The sequence below is a fragment of the Mauremys mutica genome, chromosome 6 (assembly GCF_020497125.1).
Source record: "Mauremys mutica isolate MM-2020 ecotype Southern chromosome 6, ASM2049712v1, whole genome shotgun sequence".
Taxonomy (NCBI): Eukaryota; Metazoa; Chordata; order Testudines; family Geoemydidae; genus Mauremys; species Mauremys mutica.
In genome coordinates, this window is record NC_059077.1 from 55,043,608 (window position 1) to 55,069,901 (window position 26,294).

Consider the following 26,294-nt stretch of genomic DNA (forward strand, 5'->3'; position numbering starts at 1 on the left):
CTCTGCCAGTTCTCTGCTAAATTCTTTTCCAGACTAAGGGAACCATTTGCTCTGTTTTTGAAAAGATTTAGTTCATTTCTGACACCAAGTAATAAAGATGTGGCCTTAAGTCCAATTGCTCTGTCTCTTCACCAAATATACATCCTTAATTCTCCTCTTGATGGAGAAAGAACATATTATCTTTGCCACTAAAATTATAACTAGCTGTAAGATACCGTACTGTAGCTAAAGACTGAGTTAAGACTGTGAGTGGAATTACAAGCAACTAAATACATGCGCTTTGGTTGGTTATATGTTTGAATTTAAGGATAGTTGATTGTGGATCTGAGGTGTCTGAGTGTGTTATGATGTTTAGTGTAAGGTGGAAGTTGCTCTTGATGTTAATGTTGCCCTATCTGGTGATTTTCTTGATATTTAGTGATTGTGTTGATAGGAAATATTAAGGATAGACATGCCTCAGAATGTTGGCAACTAATGTGTGCTGAGGCTTGTTACCTAGAAAATGCACATTAGTTCTAAGACACTCCAGAGTAACATGAAACCAGCTCAAGAAAAGTTGGCTAAGCCCCCATGTAAAAGCCAGCTTTTTTTGCTTTTGATGTACTTTCCAAAATGGTAAATTCATTTACCAGTGAAGTAAAAATATAGCAGGGCAGAAGCAAATACCTAAAGAGAGAGGCCTGACAGCGCTCATGTTCAGAGAGAAGGCTAGATGAGCGAGTTCAGCAGCTTTGTTATACTTATTTATATATAAGGCTAAGCTGGGGCTTTAAGCTACAGTCTGGAGCAGGGACCCACTCCCCCAGTGGATCCTCTCAGAGAAATTAGCACTGCAGGCAATGCTAGGCTTGGGCGTCTTTGCATTCAGTGGAGGTGAAAGTAAGCCGGTCCAGTCTGGTGTACTGGCAAGAGCTGGTACACAGCCGACTGTACTGGCAGGGGGCAGCTTCCCCAGGCTGGCGATTTAAAGGGTCCAGGGCTCCGCTGTGGTAGCGGCAGTTGGAGCCCTGGGCCCTTTAAATCACCGCCAGAGCCCCACTGCTGGAGCCCTGGGGTAGCAGCAGCCGCTGGGAGCCCCGGGGCTCGGGTGGCGATTTAAAAGGCCCATGGCTCCCAGCCACTGCAGCCGGAGCCCCGGGTCTGGGGATTTAAAGGCCCCGCCTTTTCCTGTTGAGGCCCCGCCCTTTCTGGTTGAAGCCCTACCCCCTGCTCAAGACTCTGGGGTACCGATAAGTCCTTTAAGTTACTTTCACCCCTGGCTCCAGCCCTGGCACAAGGAAAAGTAAGGCACAAGGAAAGTAATGTCCTGTGTAGGAATGGGAACAACCTTGCCCAGGGCATTTGAGTCTTGTAACCCTAATGTTATTCTGTTTAACATAAATTTAACATCTGTAGACCTACCAACATTTCTGCCCAGAAGAAGGGTGGCTCACATTTGGGACTTTACTCCAGCTCTCTTGGTGGATTCTTTTTACATCGTGTCAGCCCCCCAATTACATGCTTGGGCCATTCTGCTCTGCTTCAACAGTCTGTTCTTTTCCCTCACATTTGAAATATGTGACCAGAGAAAGGAGCACACTCATAATCAGGGCAGTGTTTTTACTCTAGTTAACATGAGCGCCTCCCAGGTTGGCGTTGCTCAGCTCCCCGTGCTGGCCCTGCTTTTCAGGCAGAGCATGGAGGGCAGATGATTGGTCTGACTGAGAGAAATGAACAAGCAGGCAAATTGCTATTCCACACTAGCACCTGGTCAGGAAGAATAAGGGTCAGCTATGAAAAGGAGGAGAAAGCAAAGCGGCGCTTCTTCTTGGCTTGTTGTATCTCTCCACACCACCTTGCCGAGCTCGTTCTCTGGCTGGGACTTGGCAGCTCTCTGCATTTGCTTTACACTGGGCTTCACTGTGCAGCCAAGACAGCTCAGTCAAGCACTTTGGGTGGTTTTGTAATATGAAAGCATGATGCTGCAGAGCCAGCCAAGGGTTACTGCCAGACAAGCGTTTCTGGAAAGAATGGACAGCAATCCACAGCCCCACACACACAGAGTGAAACCTCAAGAGGCCACCGTTGCATTGCAGGGGGAGAGGGGGAGGGAAGGGGGAGGCGAAGAACCACAATAAAAAGCTGTTTGCTTTTTAAAATGAGAGCCATCCATTCTCGAACATCTCCTATTGATTTCTTCCCCTAAGAAATGCTCCACAGATGGCAGAAGCAGATCACAGAACAAATCATATTAGACTTTTTCTGTTCAATGCTGCAAGCATTTCTTAGGTCACTCTTGGCATTAATCCATCAGAGAAAAATAACAAGAAGAAAAGTAACTTTGTCTGTTTTTCCAAGTAGAAACCAAGCAATCAGTTTGATCTGTGTTTCATGACCTACTGTATCTGGTGTTGACATTGGAGTGAGCTGCATTTCCAGTAAATGTAATGAGTGTAGCCAGGCACTAAAACCCAAACTTTCCCAATGTTGAACCTTGAAATATATATATTTGTGCTTGTGCTTGCTTACATCAGTATATATTATAGGGTTTTTTAAATAGATAAACATATAAGTACAAAAAGGCAGTTATTGCACCAAAGGGCTCTGATCCTCTCAGAAGCGATTCTTGGTCACCTGTCTAGAGTTAATCAATGGAATTATCATTATATTTGTTTAACACACTTTTTAATGTATGTAAGCACTTTATCTCACTGGGCTCAGTAGAGTTTACTGGTACCAGGCTTTAAACATGCTGATGTTTTGTATTTAAAAAAGCCAAGTTGTGAATTTTCGATGCCATTGAGGTATGTATTTTGAACTAAAAAATAAACGTTGCATACTGTGAAAGAAAAAAGTTAGAGAAAGTCTTAAAATGGCATTTTCTTTTAAAAATTCCAGGAGACTAACCTAGCCAGCTAAAAACTTTCTAACACAAGGCTTTGATGTCATATTCATGTTTAACAAGGTTTGTGAGTGACAGCTTGTCTATGAGAAAATTCCATGAACTCTTCCCTAGATGATTCCTTTTTTTATCCTGCGCTCCATTGCTTTTGCTGTTGGTTGTATGTGTGTGTGTTTGGTTTTGTTTATTTGTGGGTTCAGCTCACCACATCAAGCCAGAGAATTATGATTTCAGTGATGGAGCAAAGATGATATTGTACCTCCACCTGCCTACATTCACCTACTCGTCAGATATGGAAGGGCATCTGTTCCTTGTCCCCTTTTTGCCCACACATCACCTACTGAAGGGAACACTCCTAACCAAGAAGGTGTGAGCCACCTACTTCATACATAAGATTTGCCTTCTGTTGCCTCTGATGCTGCAGAAAGGCAACGAGCACCCACAACAATTTCAATTAAAATCAGTGGGAGGAGGAGATGCTCAGTGTCTCTCAAGATAAAGCCATATGAGCAGAGTTTCTCTCTATTATGAGAGAGCCTAACATATTATATCCTGCTCTTTGCCCTGAGAGTATTAGCAGGGCCTTTCCTACACCCTTTACTAATGCCTTATGGGAGTAACTGTAGCTAAGGGTATCCTGGAGCTGGCCAGGATTTATTCAGTTCCCAGTATAATTTAAAGTAGCCTCAGAACTAAATTGCACCTGACTATCCCCAAGGAGTTATTCTATCAGGCAGGACTTGCTAGAGCACAAGAGTCCATGTCCCATTCCCATCAGCCTTGCTTCCAACATGCCTCCTATGTCAGAAGCTCCTGGGGAGGTGGTGGTGGTGAACTCTTCAGGCTATTTATCACCCAAGGATTCCCCTTAAACCTGCTGGCTTTCTGGCTGCTTTGTGCCACGGAAAGAGCACAAAGCAGCCAAGGATCGGGCTCCTTTTGTGGCAGATCAAAGCAGTGCTGTTAAATCAGTGGCCTACCCAAATTCTCAGCTATGACAGTATCACAGAATAACAAGTGACACAGAGGTAACAGTGGATGAGCAAGAGAGATTTGTGATAAAAAATTTTAGGGACACTAACAAAAAAGGAAACAATTAAGGATGAAACCTCACGTCCACACCATTCTACTAATGATTCTTAGCTGTTACATAGCTCTTAATCTTATAAAATTATCTCGATCACAACGAGAAAGACTTCAATCCTAACCACAAATTCATTTTATCCCTTTAAAAGCTTTCTGTCTTTCAAGCTTTTCATGCCATTATTTCTTAATTTTAGGCCTTTTTTTGTCATTAATATACAGGAACAGAAAATACTTTCTACAAAACATTCCATAAAAGGGAATAATCTAGTATTCTTTCTTGCCTTTTTAAACTAGGGATTGGTTAAAGGCTGATCTGACCTTCCTTCTCAGGTTGGGACAGTCTCAGAAGGTAGTTTTTCCACTTTGTAGCAAAAGTAACTATCTGAAGGTCTAGCAGGAAGGCTCCACTCTCAAGCATCGTTTTCGCTTGGCCATGTGGCTGCACAAGGTTGTTGCTGTAATTTACCAGTTGCATGGGGAGAGCAGTGTTTCTGTGGATGGTAGGGAGTTTCTATACTGAATGAATAAGGTGGTGTGAGGAGCCTACCTAGAGTGGTTTGGCTCGAAGGCCCCTTTGGCATGTACTTTCCTTTACAATAGTGCAATACAATCGGCTTTTTAAAGGCACTTTAGATGATGAGCATCCAAATGCACTGCTTGAGGAAAAAAATAAATATGTGATGCTCACTTCAGCTTTCAGCCTGCTTTCAAATACAGCTATAACATTCACTGATTTATTGTTATTAGTCAGGGAATTCCTTAGCCTGCGGGCACAGCTGACAAAGGCTCTAGCACCTGTCGTCTCCAATCTGTATTAGGGAGAAGTTAATAGAGCATCATCCTTGGATTGCAAGGTATCATGTGAAATATAGTGTTAGAAATGTTCACCTACATCAAGTAAGGGTAGGAGTAAGGCTTTGCTGAATGTTTATAGGATACAAGGTGTGAAATCAAATTAATTATTTATTCTCTCTACAAAGGCAGTCAATGTAGTAATGGAAAAATAAGAGAAACACATTGCTGACATATATATTAGGAAATAAGAGCCTTTGGGCCTGTCTGATATTTTCTTAAAGTATGTTCTAAGGACTGACCAGTAGAGAAATAGGGCCAGATTCTCCATTGATGGGCAGTTTAGCTGCTTTCTGCCACCTTACCATTGTATTCTGGTCCTCAAGATGGCAAAAGGAGGATCACCCAGGGCAAAGACGATCCTCCAGTGGTGTGGAGACCTTTTTGTCGCTCCCTGCTAACATAACAGAAAAAAGAGCTTGTGGCCAGAGGAAAGGGGGCATGGTGGGAACTCACTGTGCTGTACCAGCTCTGTTTCAGCCCCAGGGTCATTTGCAATTGGTATGAGTTAGAGTAGTCCTCAGTCTGCTATAACATGGTGCAGGGCAATTAGCCCTATACAAAGTTGCTAGATCAGGAATTTTAAGCCACTTTTGCACATCATCCCCATGAACTTTGCTCTCTGCAGCTCATTCACATCCCAGCATCTATATCATACTATATGCCTCACCACTTATTTCTATCTGGAACCAGGGATGGTGAAACACCAAAAGATGTCTCTCTGTGTTTCCAGCATGACCAGAAGTGGGAAGTAGTAGAAATCTTATCAGTGTTCCAGTTATTACAAGATTTATAGCCTAATTTTGCATATTTGACAAGTTTTTTTTTAAATCTTGATTTTTCTGTATTTCTCCAAATTGAATTGCTGAACCTATTCAGGTTTGTTTGTTGTTATTTGGCTCCTTGTCATATTAAGAAGAGGCATTGTGTCTTAGTGGACAAGGCACTGGCATAGGACTTAGGAGATCTGTGTTCTAGTCCTGACTGTTGATGTGTGGTCATGGGCAAGTCATTTTACTTCCCGGTGCCTCAGTTTCCCTATCTATAAAATTGGGATTGTACTGGTGTTCTTTGATATAGTCCTTTTCATCAGTAGATCTCAATTATTCATCTCTTGTAGCATAACCACCCATCTTGTGAACTTACCTGATCTTCTGCTGTACTAATTGCCCTTCATAAACAGTGATTTTGTATTCTGATCAGCCATGTATATCTGTCACCTCTGTTTCCTGGATGTGCCTCAGAATCCTTTGAACTAATTCCTGTAGCAACACAAGAGCTACAAAGATTCTGTTCTATGAAGACAGTTGTCAATACGAGGCAATGTGGAAAGCTATGCATATGTTCATAATAAACCTAACCCTCGGAGAAATTTACTTAAAGATTTGGCAAAGTCTATGAACCTTTCAAGTAAGCCTTGGCCAAGTTTTGAATTAATTTGAGCTCAGTGCTAGGTGCCAGAGAGCAGTTTATGATTTCGAGTGGAAACTATGCAAGGTTGAATGGTTTTGCATGGTTTGATACAACATAAAGAGAAACTTGGCAGTGTTGACTGAATTTCAGGTTTGTTTGAACTTGAAAACCCAATGTGAAATTCTGGGGATTTGAACCTATATGAACAAATTTGCAAAATGAATCTACTGAATTTTACATAGTTCTGGTTGATGGACTCTATGGCACTGTAACAGGAAGAAAGCAGGCTAATTTTGGCAGGATTTCTCCTGATGTAGAAATACATCCTCTTGGTTTCAAGTAGATGTATCTCAAAAACTAGGATGGAGATTTGTAAAGTGGACCTAGCTTCTGAATGGATGATGTGGAATAATAATCTCTAAAAGTGAAAATCTATTAAACTCTCTTATGTTAATGAGGAGAAATATGATTTTATTAGAACTGGTCTTTGTTAGGTTGTGAGATATAAATCCAGCACTAACTACAACCAAATATGCTCAATGCTATTATAGAGGCTCATGGCTAACATACACTGCTGCAGCAACAAGGTTGAATCTAATACACAGAAAATGTTCAGCTACAACGGAGTGATGTTTTGGGGTTCAACCTTGACTAACAAAGTACTACAACTGTGGGCGCCTTAAATGCTCTGCTGCTCCGGCTCATAGCCCTGACACCAACAGCCAGCATACCAGCATGCAGGCCACACCCTGGCTTCAACCTCTCAATTTCTTTTTCAGTAGCCCCAATACCCTCTTAGTCCCATATTTCCTCCAAATCATGTTGCTGTGTGAACATCTGCTGAGGTTCCCAGAACTGTAAGTTACTCTGTTACCCCCTCTCAGCAAGTGAGGGCACATCTACATTGCATTTAAAAGCTCACAAAACGGCCTCAGAGCCCAGGTCAATTCTCTCGGGCTTTGAATGTGGGGCTAAAAATAACAGTGTAGATGTTCAGGCAGTGGTCGTGACCAAAACTGATGCTTAATGAAGACAAAACTGTCAAAGTCTTGATGTAAACTAGATCCAAGGTCAATCCATTAATTAAGATCCTCAATTAACAAAACTGCACTTTTCAAGGACATATTAAAGTGACTCTGAATGTTAAAGAAGAGAGCTGTATTTAAATAGAAGGATCTGATTTAGATTTCAAAGGTTAATACTTCAGTGGAAGCATGAGTGGGATTGTTACGTGATGTGACTGAAATACAAGTGATAGCAACCTACCTGCATTTGCCATGATTACACTCTATGGGGTCTTTATTCAATCTCAACCAACAACTTGCAGACAGAAAAAGTGAAAGATTCAGAGATCTTCAGAAAAATAAAGTGGGCATGAAGGCCCTGATATTAAAATATTTGTGCCCAAAAACGTTGTGCCTTCAGATACACTGAATATTCATGCTGACTGGACAGATGTGCATCTGACTATCCATCTGTATGCACAAATAGCTGATTAGCATGAGTAATTGTGCATTTGTATGTGCAGTTTCATGGCTGATATTTTCAAAAAGAGTTTTCAACCAGCAACATCCATTATCAAAACATGTCATTATCAGACATCATTATCAAAACATTATACAATACATCTGATGATGATTCTCTGAATAGTTTTATCATTTTCATTGTGGATTGTTTGTTCCTCTGTGGATTACAGCCTTCCTGCACGTGATAAGACATGCAAATGATCTGGTTTCTTTGGAATAGTAATTGCCATAAGAGCAGTCTGTACCTGCTACATACAGGCAATGATTATCCAAAGCAGCCTTTCAGTAGCCCAACAGTGATGGAAAACTGCAGGGAAAGCAGAAGGCAGCAACATGAGAACTGGCAGTAAATCAGTGGAAATCCCCAGGGAAGTTCACAAAAGAGTCAGCTAAGGCACTAAGCTAAAAAAAGTATATTAACCGAGAAGACACCACAAGGAAGAGCAGCAGCAGCACATGTGCCCACAGACAGCCACCAAAGAAACCACAGGCAGTGGAGAAGAAAGACCACCTGAATGTAAGCAGTGAGTAATACAAACACCCACCACGAGGCTGACAAGCAGAGCAATGAAGTGGGCTGGCTGCCAAGGGCAAGCTAGTAGTGTCCAGAAACTACATGGAATCGGAAATTGGTATAACTGAAAAAACATGAAACTAACCAATACACCCCCAAACCTCTAAAAAATAAAACTAGCAACTTAACACTAATAAAGCTACTAGTTCCGTCAGCTAACATGAAGAAACCGATCTAAATCCAGTCCAGACTCCTGCTGGGTTTGGGGGTGATTTCTTTGTTTTGTGAGTTCTTGCTGCTTACCAACGAACCAACCTCCCAAGCTAGGTCACTGTTCTCAGCAGACAAACACTACTACTATTTGTTGTTCCACCAGCTCCACTACAGGAAGAATCAGCCCAAGGCACTAGATAAAGAAGGAATTTGCCACTAGGGATGGGAGAGCTAGTTCAGGAAGAGAAAAACAACTGGCCTGAAATTTGAACTGAAGCTTATCTTTAATAATTTTAACTCTCCAGTGCCTCTGAGCACTGCCTAACTCTCTTGCCCTTACTGGAAGCAAGAAGTACCAGAAAACTCATCAGAGCCTGTTCTCATATGATTTCTAGCCCAGTGTTGCAAATTCAACACATTTTGATAAGCATCCAACTTTTTAGAGCTTTCCAAATTCTATTTGTTTTTTTGACATTTGCCTATTGCTGATGTGTTTTTTCCCCCTTGGCTTATTCAGGCAGCTTGGCAATTTACCTGGTCACCTGTGTGTACTGGGTGCCTCTGTATCCAGATCAAATGTGAATCTGCCAGTTATTTGGCTTGCAGAGCCTGTACTTTCTGTAGCAGTTAGGCTTGCAAGTTCCTTGCTCCGGAAGTATTCATCTTGTGGCTCCCTAAACTCATCAGTCCTTAACCTAGGTCTCATGACCTCAGCAATAACTGAATGCTGCCATAGTCTTTTGAATCTCTCCATGTTGAATAAACTGCTCAAATCAAATTAAATCCCTGTGGAGAGTTGAAGCTGCCTAAAGCCCTATGGCCAAAACTCTTTTGCTCATATTAGGCTCAAGAAGCAGGACTTGATGCATTAGCATGAAGGTCACACTGAAGTCCTGAAGCCACAATTTCCTCATTGTGCAGCTGTCTGACAGGAGGCAATGGCCAAACTATCACAGTGGTGGTGCATTTATCAGGCCAATCCCCACGCTCTTGGGCTGCTCCTTCATCGCTGCAAAACCCTGCTGTGTAAGGAGAATCTGCATAAACTCTCCAAATCCTGTCCACTTCCCCTGCACAGAAGAAACAAACCAGTTTCACTACATCTGAGTACCTCTGCTGCCACAGTGGGAAGGGTAGATTTGCCCAATACAGCAGATACCCAGGAAAAAATTATCCATAGATCCGTATGGCATAGCTATTGTGATGGCATTGTCAGTACAACTGAATGACAGTTTCCTAATCCAGCTGGTATAAATGGGCCTGCCTCCATTGACTTCAATGGGACTGCACAGATTGACACCAAGTGAGAATGGGTCCCTTTCTTGTAAATCTATAATACTAAAAATATGTCCATTAGCAAAACTATACTTGTGTAATGATGCAGTAACACAGCTGATTGCTGTTCAGTTAAAATATGAACTAGCATCTGCCACTGAAGGGTGAGTTGTTTTTTTGTGGCAGCTGATTAACATCCAGGAAGGGGATGAGGACCAGGATTTGCTAAGGTAACATTTTTTTAACTGGGAGTTCTGCACAACTGCTTTTACTTTTATAGATACAAATACAAATCACCTGGTTTGAAATTCAGGCCTAAGGAAAGTTTTCAGCCGGCATCACCTGTTTCCAATTCACTGTTGGGAAATAAATGGAGGCTTTGAAATGTCAGGCATATGCATAGGCAGCAGGTTCGTATAATTTTTGGTGGGGCCCAAAATGGTGCCCCCCCCCGCGCTCTCACCCTGTAAACTGATATAAAATGAAGCTACAATGCGTCAGCACCACAAGATTACAAGGGTCAATTACAAGTGGAAAGTCAGAAGCAGCACTTGCCTATTAATACCTAATATACGGTATTAAATTTTGTTGCACCTGTTGTGACAAAGTGGGAATGTTCTTAATGTTTTCTCTGAATACTGTGTGGGTGCCTCAGTTTCCCCTGCAAAGTGCCAACTGACGGTGTTGGGGACAAAGAGATCAGGTGGCCTCCTTGTCCGGAAGAGACACAAAGGCCAGATGAGGGAGTGTCAGTTTGGAGCTGGCTGGGGAAATCGGGAGAGGCCCAGAACTTGGGTCTGGGCTCCCCACCCCCCAAGATGGACCTGACTGAGGGGTCCTGTTTTCTGTACCTACAAGCTCTGTTTTAGACTGTATCCCTGTCATCTAATAAACCTTCTGTTTTACTGTCTGGCTGAGAGTCACATCTGACTGCGGAGTTGGGGTGCAGGGACCTCTGGTTGCCCCAGACCTGCCTGGGCAGACTCGCTGCGGAAAGTGCACAGTGTGGAAGGGCATGCTGAATGCTCCGAGGTCAGACCCAGGAAGGTGTAAGCTTCTTGCCCTGGAGACAGTATGCTCAGAGAGGAGGCTCCCCCAGAGTCCTGACTGGCTTTGTATGGAGTTGTTCCAAAGCATCCCAGCATCCCCTTCCACACCATGCGCTTCCCAGAAGTCTGCACAGGCACTGACACTCCCTCCTCTGGCCTTTGTCTCTTTTCCAAGCATTAGGAGGCCACCTGATCTCTTTGTTCTCCAACACCTTCAGTTGGCACCTTGCAGGAGAGTGGCCCAGGCCATCAGTTTCCTGGAGGCAGGGTTGCAGCCACTCTCTGTGCAGACGGCATCACACTGGCCCTCTAGGGCTTTACAACAATCACACACCCTTATCCCACCATCTAGAGCCTTAAGAAATGCGTTGGGGAAACTGAGGCACACAGACAGTATTCAGAGAAAACACCTGTATACGATCAGTTACATACTTTGAAGGGTGTAAAATAATCAAATATTGTGCTAAATACAATGATACTCCAAACACCTTCAGTTGGCACCTTGCAGGAGAGTGGCCCAGGCCATCAGTTGCCTGGAGACAGGGTGTCAGCCATTCTCTGTGCAGACAGCATCACACTGGCCCTCTAGGGCTTTACAACAATCACACCCCCTTATCCCACCATCTAGAGCCTTAAGAAATGCATTGGGGAAACTGAGGCACACAGACAGTATTCAGAGAAAACACCTGTATACGACCAGTTACATACTTTGAAGGGTGTAAAATAATCAAATATTGTGCTAAATACAATGATACTCCAAATTGACCACCAAATTTAAGTTGCATGTTTTTCCCCTCAGGTGAGGGTTCTGGGGTGGGGCTGGGGATGAGGGGTTCACAGTGCAGGAGCGTGCTCGGTGCTGGGGGTGCAGGCTTTGGGGTGAGGCAGGGCTGAGGATGAGGAACTTGGGGTGCAGACAGGCTGCCCCAGGGCTAGGGCCAGAGAGGACTCCCCATCACCACCACTGGCAGCAGCAAGCTCCAGGGGAGGGATCCCTCCTGCCCCCCATGGCACACACACTCTGCACATGCTCCTAGAGCCCCTCTCAGGTCCAGAAAGCTCACTCCCCTCCCCTATGATGGGTACTGGGGCGGGGGCACAGGTGGCCTTCCGTGTGGCTGCCCCTCACCATAACTTCACTGTGGATGGGGGATGGGGCTGCCCCTTGCCCAGCATGGGGCAGAAGTGGGGTAGGCAGGGTGGTGGCTGGCTATGGGGTGGGGGAGCAGGGTGTCATAAAATTCACCCAAGCCCCAGCTGCTCAGGTCTAGGAAGCCTCCCTCTCCCATCCCTCCTGTGGCGGGTGGGTTGGTGGGTGCTGGGGGAGGGGGCATTGCCTTCACATGTGGCTTCCTGCCTCCCCTGTGCAGCCTGCTGTGCCTCACTGGGGGTAGGAGTAGGGGCTGGGGCTGGGGCTGGGGCAGGGGGGGAATCATAGGGTCAAACACTCAAACATAATAAAAAATCATAGGGTCAAACACTCACGGAAGCCCCAAGAGCTGCTAAGGTGAATGTCTGTCTGTCTCCTGGCCCGTTTGTGTCTCCTCCAGGTAGGGGCAGGAGAGGGGAGGGGAGGGGAGGCCCCCTCCCATCCCATCCCCCTCCTGAGTGCTTCAGCAGTAGTTAGCACATTCCTCTTATGCTAATGCTGCAGCCCTTAGGCTACCGGCAGCAGCAGCAAAGGAGAGAGAGAGAGACGTGCTGTGCGCTCTCTTTACATTCAGGCAGGGAAACTCCGGGGAGGGGGAAAAATCTAGCTCCAAATATTGGTGGAGCAGAGCCCCTGATTATGAATATTCCTGGGGCTTTAGCTCCAAGAGCCCATATAAGTTGGCGCCCATGGGCATATCTGCTATGGCTGGTGATATATATGATGGTAGTGTTGTATGTGTGCCTTAAAGAAAGCTGTAATGTCATGGTGAGAAGTGTCACTTTCCATATAAACAATAGTTCACTTTAAAAGCCCAACTTAAAATTATGGAAGGGAGCAGCCTTCTTGGGTCTATTTTTGTGGAAAAACAATAGCAAAAAAGGGAGTTGTTGCTGATCTGTATTCTGGTCTGTTCTCTTACTTTACATTGTTATTAGTTGACAGTTCTTAAAACCCAACTGTAACAGAGCTTATAGCAGTAGCCACCAGTGACACAGAACAGAGCAGAACCAAATGTCTCAGAGCATGAAAACAAAACCAGTTTGTGTTGGATGTGTAATGGAGACCAATATAATGGGTCAGCCCTCCAGATCTGTATACATTTGTGTGAAGATGTGCATGTATTCTGTGCTTCTGCTGAGAGCCAAGCAATGCCTATACTGAAGTTGTTGGCTACTAGAACAGAAGTAACAAGAAGATAAAAACCAGAAGTTAATATTGGTACCTCTTGTTCAGTAGAAACTGTGGAACTGTAGGCTATTGCAGAAATGGAGGAGAAAAGTAGCAAGCATAGCAACACACACGCAGACAAAGGCCCAGTGCAGGCATGCCTCCATATGATTGTGAGCATCTATCACCAGTAGGTAGCATTTTCAGCTGCATACATTCTCAAGATGTAGGCACATGGGCCCTGATCATCTTATCTGGCTGAGTTGTGCTCAGTGTAAGACCCAAGAGAGTGGGCAAGGGTGACTTTTTTGTTACTTTTGCAGCTCTGTGATTCATAACACTGCTGGAGATAGGTTCAGGCCCTGGCATAATTTAGAGCAGATTCAGAGCTATTCTAAGTTCATGGGTTGAAATGGTTTCCATGGACTATGCTATCTCTATGCCACCTTAATATTCCTCAGGTAGCTGTATCTGCTGGGTTTCTGGCTGTTTTGCTGCGAAAGCAATGCAAAGCAGCAGGGGGGCGGGGCGGGAAAGACTATGAAGATCTGGCCCATGTTGTACAAGTGTAGTTGCTGTGGTAGATTCACAAGACCTGACGGGCACCCCTCTATTGAATCATCTTAATAAGAAACATTCTATTTAGTGTATGATGAGTATTCTCTAATACGGCCATAAAAAACCAAACAAACCCCAGGCTGCGCAGTCTGAGTTCAATATCACACCCACAATTTCCAGTGAATCACCATAGATGCAGAAGAAAAGTGGTGGCAGCAGGCCAGCTGACACTGCTTGTCCTTCCTCACATTCAGGTTATTTTACTCTTTTGCTGGCAGTAGTGCTGCTCTTCTGTTTCAGGTACCAGTAGCAGCACCAGCACTTCTGTCCTCTAGTCCTCCCTTCTCCTCTGCCACAGCCACTCTCAGTCTGAAAAAAGCAACAGCAGAGCAGCAGTGTTAGTACTAGTCTCATCATGTAATCTTTTCGTTCTAAGTTCAAATAGTTTCGGCCTCACCCCCGCACATCACAGAACTAACTTATGAGATACAGCCATGAATTTGTGAAGTTTGTAAAGGACACTGGCTCTGGGCAACTATTGACTTTTTGCACACAAGATGTAGAATGGTCTCGAGAACAGTGAGGCCAGCCTTGTATTTATCAGATTTTTTCAAAATTCTGATAAAAATGGCATTAGGTGCACTGCTGACACCTGAGCAGCATAAATACCTTGCTTACCTGTGCCTGTTTCTCTTTGATCCCCTACTGGAGTAGTTGGCTGGCCTCACTGAACTGGTGCTTTTGTTACCAGGTTCACTTGCTGCTTCATTCCCCATCATGCTGCAGGTTTGGTAGTGCCAGCAGCATAACCTTTCCCTGTTCACTGTGAGCTCCTCAGCAAAGACCATGTGCCCACATGTCCCTAAACATATTGGATTCAAAGTATGCAAGGAATTCTAGGCATCTGGCTAGAAGGTGGGTACCTGGCTTCTGGAAGTTGACTTCATTGTCACTGAGAATGGTACCAGCTTGGTCAAAGCAATTAATAACAAACACAATAGCAAAATCCATTGCTTTGCTACCCCTTATTTACATAGTCATTGAGGAGTGCTTTTCAGAAAGAGTCATAACACTGTGAAAGTTGCCACTACACACGACACTGGTGTGTGCACTTTTCTAATGCTCTATCAAAGCAAACAATCAGCTGCTATTAATATTTGACTTATAGCTAAAATTAGGCATAGGTCAATGTACTCTGGTGCAGGGCATTTCAGTCTTCACAGCTGTTGGAACTCAGCATTGTATATTCAGAACCACGCGATTGACAAAAGCAAAGTGAGTACACTTAGATTTTGCAACAGTCAATAAGTGTAGTGAGGGTAATATTTAAAATCCCTTTGAATATATACATAACCACAGTGAGAGCAAATAGCATCACTGCACCAACTCATCTGTGGAGTGCATATACTTCAGACTTACGGAGGTCAGTTGGGGGAGTGAATCAAAGAAGGATCCACCTTTTTTCAGCTAGCAAGACTCTTCTGTCTATTAAAAACAGGTAGCTTAGATACAAGTGATCATGTATTGATCGTATTTATAATATGGAGTCTAGACCAATAACATATATACTTGGTGCTTTAACAGTGCAAGTTTCACAAAGCTGAAAACAAATATGAGCCATATTAGCTGGAAGGAAGAATTTAATCAAAAAGTTTTGAATGATAACTGGGAATCATTTAGGAACACCTTGCTAAATGCCCCAAAAACCATAATCCCACAATTAAGGAAGAAGGCCATGCTGGTGAAAAAGCAAACTGGCTTAGAGGGAAAGTGTAAAAAAGAAATAAATAAAACAAAAAATGCAACAAATGGAAGAAAGGGGAAGTTGATAGTAGTGAATATCAGAAGATAGGAATTGTAGAAAATTGATAAGGGAAGGCAAGAGAAATCTCTGGCCAACAGTGTTAAAGACAATAAGAAGGAAGTTTAAAAAATATATTAGGAACAAAAAGAATCCTAATCATGGTATTGGTCCATTGCTAGATGGAAATGGAAGCATTGTCAATAATAATTCAAAAAACCACAAAAGTGTTCAAGAAATATTTGTTTTATAGATGGAGGAAAAAACAGATGATATAATCTCATCATATGGTGATAACACTCTTTTCATTCCACTATTATTTCTTGAGGATGTTAACAGAAGCTACTTAAGTTAGACATTTTAAATCAGAAAGTCTAGATAGCCAGTTCTTTTAAAACTCTTGAGTTCCCAGTATAATGCTGTGGCCAAAAGAGCTATCCTGGAATGGATAAACAGGAGAATCTTGAGTAGGACTAGAGAGAGGTTATTTATCTCTATATTTGGCAGTGATGTGACCACTGCTGGTCCAGTGTCCAGAACCGTGTCCAGTTCTTGCGTGCACAATTCAAGAAGGATGTTGGTAAATTGGAGAGGGTTCAGAGAAGAGCCACAAGAATGATTAAAGGATTAGAAAGCATGCCCTATAGTGATAGACTCAAGGAGCTCGATCTAGCTTAACAAAGATAAGGTTAAGTGGTGACTGGATTGCATTCTATAAGTATCTACATGGGGAACAAATATTTAATGATGGGCTCTTCAATCTAGCAGAGAGAGGCTAGGAATCAAAGGGCTGGAAATTTAAACTACACAGTTTCAGAATGAAAATAAAGCATACATTTTTAATGGTGAGAGTACCGTATATATTCATTCATTAGCCCGTTCGTTTATAAGACGACCCCACAAAATGGATAGGTAAAAATAGCAAAAACTGTATGACCCTTTTATAAGCCGACCCTGTATTTCAGGGGTTGGAAAACTTTGGCTCCCGGCCCATCAGGGTAAGCCACTGGCGGGCTGGGACGTTTGTTTACCTGGAGTATTCACAAGCACGGAGCCCCTCAGGTCCCAGTGGCCGCAGTTTGCCGTTCCCAGCCAATGGGAACTGCGGAAGTGGCGCACCACTTCCCACAGCTCCGATTGGCTGAGAACGGCAAACTGCAGCCACAGGGAGCTGAGGGGCTCCATGCATGCAGACACTCCAGGTAAACAAAATGACAATGTATTAGATATTCAATTCAATGATTCCATAGAGTTTAAAATAACCAAATTTGGTGTAGCCCGTTTATAAGCCGATCCCCGCTCTTTGATGCATCACTTTTTTACCAAAAATATTCAGCTTATGACTGAGTATATACAGTAATTAGCCATTGGATCAATTTACCAAGAGTCAGAGTAGATTCTCCATCACTGACCATTTTTAAATCAACATTGGATGTTTTTCCAAATGATCTGCTCTAGGAATTATTTTGGGAAAGTTCTATGGCCTGTGTTATATAGGAGTTCAGACTTAGGGTGACCAGACAGCAAGTGTGAAAAATCGGGACAGGGGTGGGAGGTAATAGGAGAAAAAGACCCAAAAATTGGGACTGTCCCTATAAAATCAGGACATCTGGTCACCCTATTCAGACTAGATGGTCACAGTGGGCCTTTCTGGCCTTGCAATGTATGAGTCTATGGGCTAGTCTACACTTACCGTCCGGGTCGACGCGGTGAGTTCGACTTCTCGGAGTTCGAACTATCGCGTCTGATCTAGACGCGATAGTTCGAACTCCGGAAGCGCCGCGGTCGACTCCGGTACTCCACCACTGCAAAAGGCGGTGGCGGAGTCGACCTTGGAGCCGCGGACTTCGATCCCGCGGCGTCTGGACGGGTAAGTAGTTCGAACTAAGGTACTTCGAGTTCAGCTACGCTATTCACGTAGCTGAACTTGCGTACCCTAATTCGACCCCCGCCCTTAGTGTAGACCTGCCCTACGAAAGTAATGCTTTTGTAAATGATGCATAGCAAGGAGTGTTGCTTTCCCTAGTCATAATTTAAGTTGCTTTCTCAGCTTCTGCTTGGATGGCAATGTTGTAATAGTGAGAGCACAGGGGTGAGAGAACTAAGGCTATGTCTACATTAGTGAGCTTACAGTGGCAGAGCTGTACCAGGGCAGCTGTGCCACTGTAAGATCCCTCGTGTAGCTTCTCTATGCTGATGGGAGAGAGCTCTGTCGTCGACATAAGTAAACCACTCCCAATGAGCGGCGGTAAATATGTTGACAGGAGACGTTCTCCCACTGACATAGCGCTGTGTACACTACTAATTACGCTGGCGAAACTCGGGTGGGTTTTTTTTCACACCCCAGAGCAACATACGTTTTGCTGACATAAGTGATAGTGTAGACATGGCCTAAGAGTCAGGATTCATGTTTCTAATACCTGACTGTGCCCTTTGACTCAGAAAGGTTATCTGAGTAGTCTATGTACCCATTATGGAAAAAAACAGAGGAGCAATTTCATCACCAGTGTGTATTAAAATGTGGAAGCTGCTCTGGAGCTCACATAATGAAATTCCACCCCAGCCTTCAACAGTAACCATCATGATTGCAATAGCTGCTTGGTGGCTCTCATAAGAACACTAACCAGATCAGCCACACCATCACCGGTTCATTCACCTGCACGTCCACCAATGTAATATATGCCATCATATGCCAGCAATGCCCCTCTGCTATGTACATCGGCCAAACTGGACAGTCTCTAAGGAAAAGGATAAATGGACACAAATCAGATATTAGGAATGGCAATATACAAAAACCTGTAGGAGAACACTTCAACCTCCCTGGCCACACAATAGCAGATCTTAAGGTGGCCATCCTGCAGCAAAAAAACTTCAGGACCAGACTTCAAAGAGAAACTGCTGAGCTCCAGTTCATCTGCAAATTTGACACCATCAGCTCAGGGTTAAACAAAGACTGTGAATGGCTTGCCAACTACAGAACCAGTTTCTCCTCCCTTGGTTTTCACTCAACTGCTAGAACAGGGCCTCATCCTCCATGATTGAACTAACCTCGTTATCTCTAGCTTGCTTCTTGCTTGCCTATATAACCTGCCCCTGGAAATTTCCACTACTTGCATCCGAAGAAGTGGGTATTCACCCACGAAAGCTCATGCTGCAAAACATCTGTTAGTCTATAAGGTGCCACAGGATTCTTTGCTGCTTCATAAGAACACTGAGAGACTTCCAGGTCCTGAGAGAAGTATCTCTGCTGTTTGTCTCTGTGTCTGCTCTTGCAAGATGATAACTGACAGTTTTAAATTAGGGAATAAACACTGTAGGTCACTGACCTTAAAACTATTTATGATTAATATCAGCCCCTCTGGACCAAGAGTGTACTTACAAAGAAAGTACTGAAATTATAGATGAGGCAGATGTAGCCAGTCAACACCAGTTGGTCTTAACCTTAAGTGTAGCAGAGCTGGGGCTCTTCTATAATGATGCTTTGTTGCCATAAGCCTGGGGTGTTGAAGCCTAGCTGCTGCTAATAAATTGTCGCTGTGTGTTCCCCACTACTGTGTAACTCAAGGAAGAGTTATTTTAAGAGTTGAATTGTACAGATGAATCTGGTTGGTCTCTCAATCTCTCTGAACCTCGACTAATATAATAACGGTTCCTCTGGATACAAGTGTTTGGAATACACTCAGAATTAAACCTACATAGTAGCTACTAATCTGGTTAGGATAATGTTCCACGGTGACCACTGAGCCTACTTACTTATGCATATATGCCCATCTTTTTGCCTTGTCCTTCACATCCACTTATTTGTTCACTCACCTGTTGCACCTAGCCTTAACTATGAGATATCTGGAAAAGGGACTTGTCTTTGTTCTATTCATTCATACACTGCTTAGCACAATGGGGCGCTGATCCCAGATCAAGACCTCCAGCTACTTCTGCAATTTAAACGTTTAAAAATATAATTCATATAGTGGAATAAGTTGAGCTGGAGGCTTGGCTGACAAGGAGCAGCAAGCAGCCACCTGCCACATCAGTGAGGGCAGCTTTAATCTCTTCTGGGGCTCCATAGTCACATAATTATGTCACTGCTCTCCTTTGGAATTGGGCTGTGCAGTGCAGTGCACAAAACAACCATACTGCCTTCTGTTGTTTGCAGCCTGTACTTCCGCCTTAAACTCTCTAAAGATACCCTTCCTCCCATGTACCAGCACTGCAGAGAGAGAGAGACAGCCTCTGTTCCAGATTCTTGGGTTTGGTAATGGAGCTTGATCTCTCATCACTGGCAGATTCCAGCCTAAATTGGTCATCTTCTGCTGGTACAGAGCCACTCTAGGAACTCATACCCCACGCTGGCATGGGAGTATGCATGGGAGAAAAGGGATGTGACCAGGGATTCCCTATGCCTCCCTGATTCCCAATTAATTCACCAGTTACTTGAGGGATAGCAGTTGTTCTGAATTGACCTTTCCTTTCTTGTTGGAAGAGCACACTCCATTTGAGGTGCCCAGGGAAAGCTTAGAATGTTTCAAGGCAGATTCACTCTTGCTGGCACAGGGAAGAGGGAAGGAAGTGCAAAGGGCACCTTTCTGCACCTGCCTGCTCTAGTATGTTTCAAGCAAATTCATTTGAGATGATTAACCCAGGCTAGTACCACCACCTGTCTTCCCTTGACATTTCTGTATAGGAGGCAGCTTTAGTTTCCACTGGGGCACCATAGTTACCTAATCATGCCCCCGCATTGGCCATGCTTTTGCAGCAGCGCTAGTTGACTGCCAATCCTCAGTGGCACTTTGCATCATATCAGGTTTTTCTGTCAGAGTGTCCACTGGCAGGACATATGGCAGGGCCTGGCAGAATTTGGCCCTCCACAGCAAAATCCTATATCCTTTCAATTCGATTGGAAGGAAGTGCGCAGTTTTCATGTGAGTCATTTTCAATATGCAGATTCTTTTTGAAAAATGCAAACGGTACATAAAATATATGTGCAACTTTTATGAATGGGTTCTTAGAGATTGAATTTCTAGAGACTGAACTCTAGAGTGCAATGATTTTACAATCATCAATTCTTCTTAGAATTGCTTCAACAGACCTTTTTATGCTTTATACTAGGGCAGTTCATTATTCACAGTTAACTCATATGATTTAAAAAATTAATCATGATAAAATTAATCACGATTAATTGCAGTTTTAGTTGCATTGTTAAACAAAAGAATACCAACTGAAATGTATTAAATATTTTTGGATGTTTTTCTGCATTTTCAAATATATTGATTTCAATTGCTACACAGAATACAAAGTGTAAACTGCTCACTTTATATTATTATTTTATTACAAATATTTGCACTGTAAAAATGATAAACAAAAGAAAAACAGTGCAATCTCTTTATCATGAAAGTGAAATGTACAAATGCAGATTTTTTTTTTATACATAACTGCACCCACAAAGAAAACAAAGCAAAACTTTAGAGTGAGTGAGTAGTGTTGTGACCTGGCTTACAGGGTCATAATGCCACTAGGTTTTGCAACCACCATCAATGGTGCAGGAAGCAACTTGCACACCCCAGCTGGACTCAGATCCTACCAGGCCTGAGGCAAGACAAGAGCCCAAAGGCAGAAGCAGGGCTAGGGATACTACTCCTACCGGCAGCAGAGCCTGAGTTCAGGAATAGGTGGGACTGGGAGCAGGCCCCTAGCTGCATACAGGACATACCCCCCCTACACCGCATTCTTATGGAGAGGGCAGCAACCCCACAGGCTTGGGCCTTCTCTGTCTAGTCTAAGGTAGGTAGCCCCTCCCCCCACAATTTCCATAGTGCATAGGGCTCCAAAAGTCTTTAATCTGGCCCTGATAATCATAAGGATCTCTTCTGGCCTTCAAATCTATGAATCTGTGACTCTGATAAAGTGTGGTTTCAGTCAGTCTGTCGCGTGGGTGTGCATACATGCAGAAACTGGGTGTTACCAGTCTCGTTTCATATTTAAAGTTGCAAACATTAGAAATTCCCGAGAATAAGAGGCTAAATGAAAGCTCATTTACTATTTATAATCTCAATTACAAGTTTCATGCCTCCAGGGTACGTTTCAAATGACTTGTCCTATTTAGTTTTTTCATAAGTCCTCAGGACAGAAGGAGCCATTAAAACAATGCAAATTCAATACCAGGAAGCCTTCCTGAATTCTCCTTTCTGCAGATCTCTTCTTTATTTAAAAAGTTGTTCCCTCCTGCACCCCCAGTATTCATATCATTTAACAATCAGACCAGAAAGAGAGAGTCAGATTTCATTCCCAAAAGTTAAATGATATGATTTCTGTGCAGACAAAAGACACAGTTTTAACACTTTTTGTTGGCTCAACTTAAAGGTCAAAATTAGCAAGTTTTAAAGAAGAGCCACGAGACATACAGAAGGGCTCTTGTAAAAATCGTAAATGAAAGCCACTGGAGAATTTCTTTTAAAACTGCAGCATGATATCAATGATGGCAGCAGTGCAGTTTGCATGAGATTGATATTAGGACAGGAATGTAAGGAGCCAGCAGGTCAATAAGAGAACAAAAAATAGTGGCTGGCAGAATAAAATAAGTGGTCAGCAGTTGCCAATTTCTATTGGAAAGCAGTCCCTAAACCTGTTTTCTCACTGTTGAGATGGTTGAGAAACTTGTTTTTTGCAGTGATCTTGGCTTCACAACGGGGTGGGTTAAACCAGATATTCATTTTTAATGACCCATTACTGGAGGCCTCCGGACATAAGATTGCATTTACTGTTAACTTCTAAACCTGTGTTTTACAATGACACCTTCTCTTGTGATTCAGTGTATCATATCCCAATCATATGAACCATTGGCTGTTGGAGTTATAGGAGGCATCTGCTACAGCATGTAGAATCTTGTCATGACTCTGTGTTCCCAATCTAGGATTGCTTCATTTCACTGCTGCTTTCTTTTTCCCCAGGGCCTTTATGTCTTTGTGGTGTATTTTATCCTACACAACCAGCTTTGTTGCCCTGTGAAAGCAAGTTACACCATAGATATGAATGGACATACAAGCCCAGGCTCTGCCTTTTTCACACATGGCAGTGGGATGCCCCCAGCAGGAGGAGAGATCAGCAAGTCTACTCAGAACCTGATCAGTGCTATGGAAGAGGTACCCGTATTCTATACCTCATAATCATTATCATACTTACTGTAAAGAGGCCAGTTGTATAGCTGAATGGGGAAACAGTGATATACATAGATGTGAGATGACCACCTATGAATTGCCGGGGTGGGATTATATTTGTTTTTATGCTTCATGTCTCAATTATATAATTATATATATAATGACATTAGTTTGTACAGTAAAAGTTGCTATTCTCAGGCATGGTAGTGCTTCTGTGAATTACAGCTCTCTGGTAACATCAGATCTATAGATCAGCTTTCCCTGGTTGTTGTTTTTTTACATTGCTTGTTAGCCATGGATTGCGTATTTGAAAAGTAGGTCACAGTCAACATAAAATACTTTCCAAATTACTGTAATTGTGGGGTGAATCTGGCCCCATTGAGGTCCATGGCAAAACTCCTATTGACTTCAGTAGGGCCAGGTTTTCACCTCTGATCTTTATGGATTTGTCTCATGTTGAGTTATGTAAAACAAAAACAATTCAACTCAATTGTTTTTCTGGGACAGAAATTCTGTTTTCTGGCCAGCTCTAGTTTTGAATTAGGTGGCTGATGGGATGTACTACCAAGCTCTGCCCCAGCATTTTCAAAGGCACATAATATTGTGAAGATGAATTACTTAAACAAATAAATAAGATTGTCATGGGACGGGAGGGAGGAAGAGTGGGGCGCCAATGAAGGGTCGTATGAAATGGAAAGATAGAGGATCTTAGATGGTATGGAGAGGAAAGACTGTATCGGAGGGTCTCAGGAGAGGGGGAAAGGCAAAAATGTTGACATTCAAAGAAAAAACAAACACAGAGATTTTGAATGGAATTTTAGAGTACTTCAGTTGGAACTTCTTTGTACCTGAGGAGAATGTTCAGATATAGGGAAAAGTTGGATTACTTCTTTAAACCAACTAGTCCATCCATAATGAACACAAAACTAAATTACTTGTAATCCATTGCAGTCATTTTAAAAAGAAAAACATTGAACTAGACTTTCCCCTGGAAGAGGCACAAAAGAGCCCATTACAATTTCCCTGATCCTGCATAGTCATGGGTTCAAACCATTCAGATACTGTGGTGATGAGGGGCTGGTTAAGAATGTAGACAGACAGGACTATTCATGTACTATAGCTTTGATGATAACTGCAGCTTTGAGACTTTTTAACTCATTTAAGGTGCCAGCAGACTGGGAGAGGGCATCCTTGCGGCCAGCTAGTCAGGCCAGTGCTGCTTTTAAGCAGAGCCCTCAAAATGGGAATGCCTTTAACGCTTCTGGAGGATTTAGTAACGGCTCATTGGTGGCTGATGAGGAATCACAGGAGTTTGATGACTTAATATTTGCTTTAAAAACTGGTGAGTAGCAGTTTTTTTTCTTTGTTTCTAGAAGCCTGTATGCTGTGCTTTGTCCTAACATAACAGTTTCCCAGGGAGTCACTAAAAGGGAAGATCCAATTGCTGCTAACACATTCTTGATTGCCAGTGCAAATCTAGAACAACATTTTTGTTTTGGTGTGAACTGTTATTCTATGAACTAAGAATAATGACCATATTATTTGAAATAACAAAGGGAAATAGGCCTACAAAAGCATCATTTGAATAACATTAAGCCTGTGATGCAAACCAACAGAAGCCAGGAAAGGTTGAAAGTTTAACATTTTTCTCCAAGTACTTTAGGAGTAAGTCTACATGGCAAAGTAAAACCAAATAAATAAACAGACCCCACAGCAGCAAGTCAACGGACTTGGTTTTGCGGGGCCTACGCAGTGGGGCTAAAAAAAGCAGTGTAGATGTTCAGGTTCAGGGTGGAGCTGGGCTCTGGGACCCTCTCCCTTCACCAGGTTTCAGCTGTTTTATTAAGTATATTCATACTGTCTTATGACTCAATCCAACTCCTATTAAACTCTGTGGAATGATTCTCATTAACTTCAGTGTAGATTGGATTGATCCCTCAAAAGTTAAGCTTTAAATAATATTCTCTCATTTAAATTCCTATTATATGGTGCAGTATATTCAAAGTATATGTACATTAAAGCTGAACTGCCCATGAATAGTTGCACGTTTCCAATTTAATTAAAAAGTGTACCCCAACAGTGGGGACCCTTTACTTTAGTCCTGTGTATGTGAAACGTGTTAAAAGTGTTCATGTTCCTTTCTGTGCTTGAGAAAATCCTCCACATTTAATTCAGTGCAGCTTCCAAATAAACAGCCAATGTTACAATAAATACACAAAGATACACATTCTGCTGGTGCCACTTAACTTGTTTTTGTTTTATAAAACTATAGCGAGCCAATTGATTTTTTTATGAAAAAGGGAATTATAAGATGATTCTAGGGGTTAGGCACAAAGCAACCAAATTATTTTTTTTATAGATTGTCACTAACTTTGCATTTTTCAGTGGTATTTATTTACATTGTCCACTCTGTTGTTCATTTTCTGGACATGTTCATTTCTACTGGTCATTTTGCAGCACACTTTTATTTTGTCACCTAGTCTACTGCTAACTACTGTGGCAGTTAGTAACGTTTTTGACCAAGATTTTCAAAATTAGGTGCCTGAAATTAGATTCCTAAATCCATAATTGGGCTCTAAATAAGTTGCCTGATTTTCAAAAATTCTGAGCACTTGGCAGCTCCCACTGGCTTCAGTCATTCATTTAAAAAATTCATGGCCTTTATTTTTTTTTGTTTTATTTTTTCCTTTTAAAATAATCTTACAGGAAACTGAATGACACAGTAGATTGGTAGTAAACAGGGATCCTAGAAATCCATTTGCCAGGGAAAAACATGGAATTTGCATTTTTACAGAGAATCTTTATTTTTTACAATTTTGTGAAAAAATAAAAACAAACAGTAGAATCTTGTTTATCTGAGCCTCCATTACCCAGACGCCTGGGGTTGACAGCCCAAGCCCCAGTCACTGTCCACCCTGGGCAGCTGGTGGTTCAGTTAATACTGAGAGCTGGCTAACGGAGGTTCGAATAATTGGGGTTCTACTGTATATCAATAAAACATTGTGTTCAACTGATACCTATACATATTGTGGCTAGGGAAACTAAAGTGAAGCATTTCATTTTAATTGTGGAAAATTGTGGATTTTACGTTTTTTTTAATCAGAGAATTTTGTTTTTTCATCACTGAAAACTACGATCTCTGATAATAATGGAGCCTTTCATCATTATGGGTTAGATGTTGCACATGCTTACCACCAATAATAGTGCTTATTGTTTTGTGCAGCTGCATTGATGTCAGTGGGGCCATTCACAGCAGTAATCACAATGTTCAATAGTAAAGAGTGTTCAGGAGTGGGCCTTAAAACATCAGTTCCAATTTGAGAACAGCAGGGATTTAATGTGATGGTGGTTTATTAACCAACGGTAAGAATAGTTTGCCTTAGTTCAGCACTACTTTATTTTATATGAGAGGTGACTTTGAGCCAAGACCTTGGTTCTGAACACCTCCAGGCTTTAAGAAAACTCCAGTAAAAGGAGCTCATAAAAGTAGCTAGATAAATCAGATCCAGATTCAAATCAAATCAAGATCTGAACTGGCCCCACCTGTCTAATGTACCCAAGGAAAACCTTGAAGAGAAGAGTTTGAATGAGGATCCAGACTGTGACTGTGGGCCATCACACTTAATCCAAAATCCATGGCAGAGTTAAATAATAC

General features: G+C 42.6%; 1 protein-coding gene across 1 annotated transcript in view; it reads left to right on the forward strand.

Annotated features, from left to right (window-relative positions):
* ADGRV1 (adhesion G protein-coupled receptor V1) overlaps nucleotides 1-26,294 on the forward strand; it is a 421,267-nt gene that overhangs the window by 389,178 nt on the left and 5,795 nt on the right. Inside the window, exons 90-91 of the mRNA XM_045021061.1 lie at nucleotides 22,433-22,624; nucleotides 23,804-23,981. Coding sequence (XP_044876996.1) covers nucleotides 22,433-22,624; nucleotides 23,804-23,981 — 370 coding nt within the window. The remainder of the gene's footprint in view (nucleotides 1-22,432; nucleotides 22,625-23,803; nucleotides 23,982-26,294) is intronic.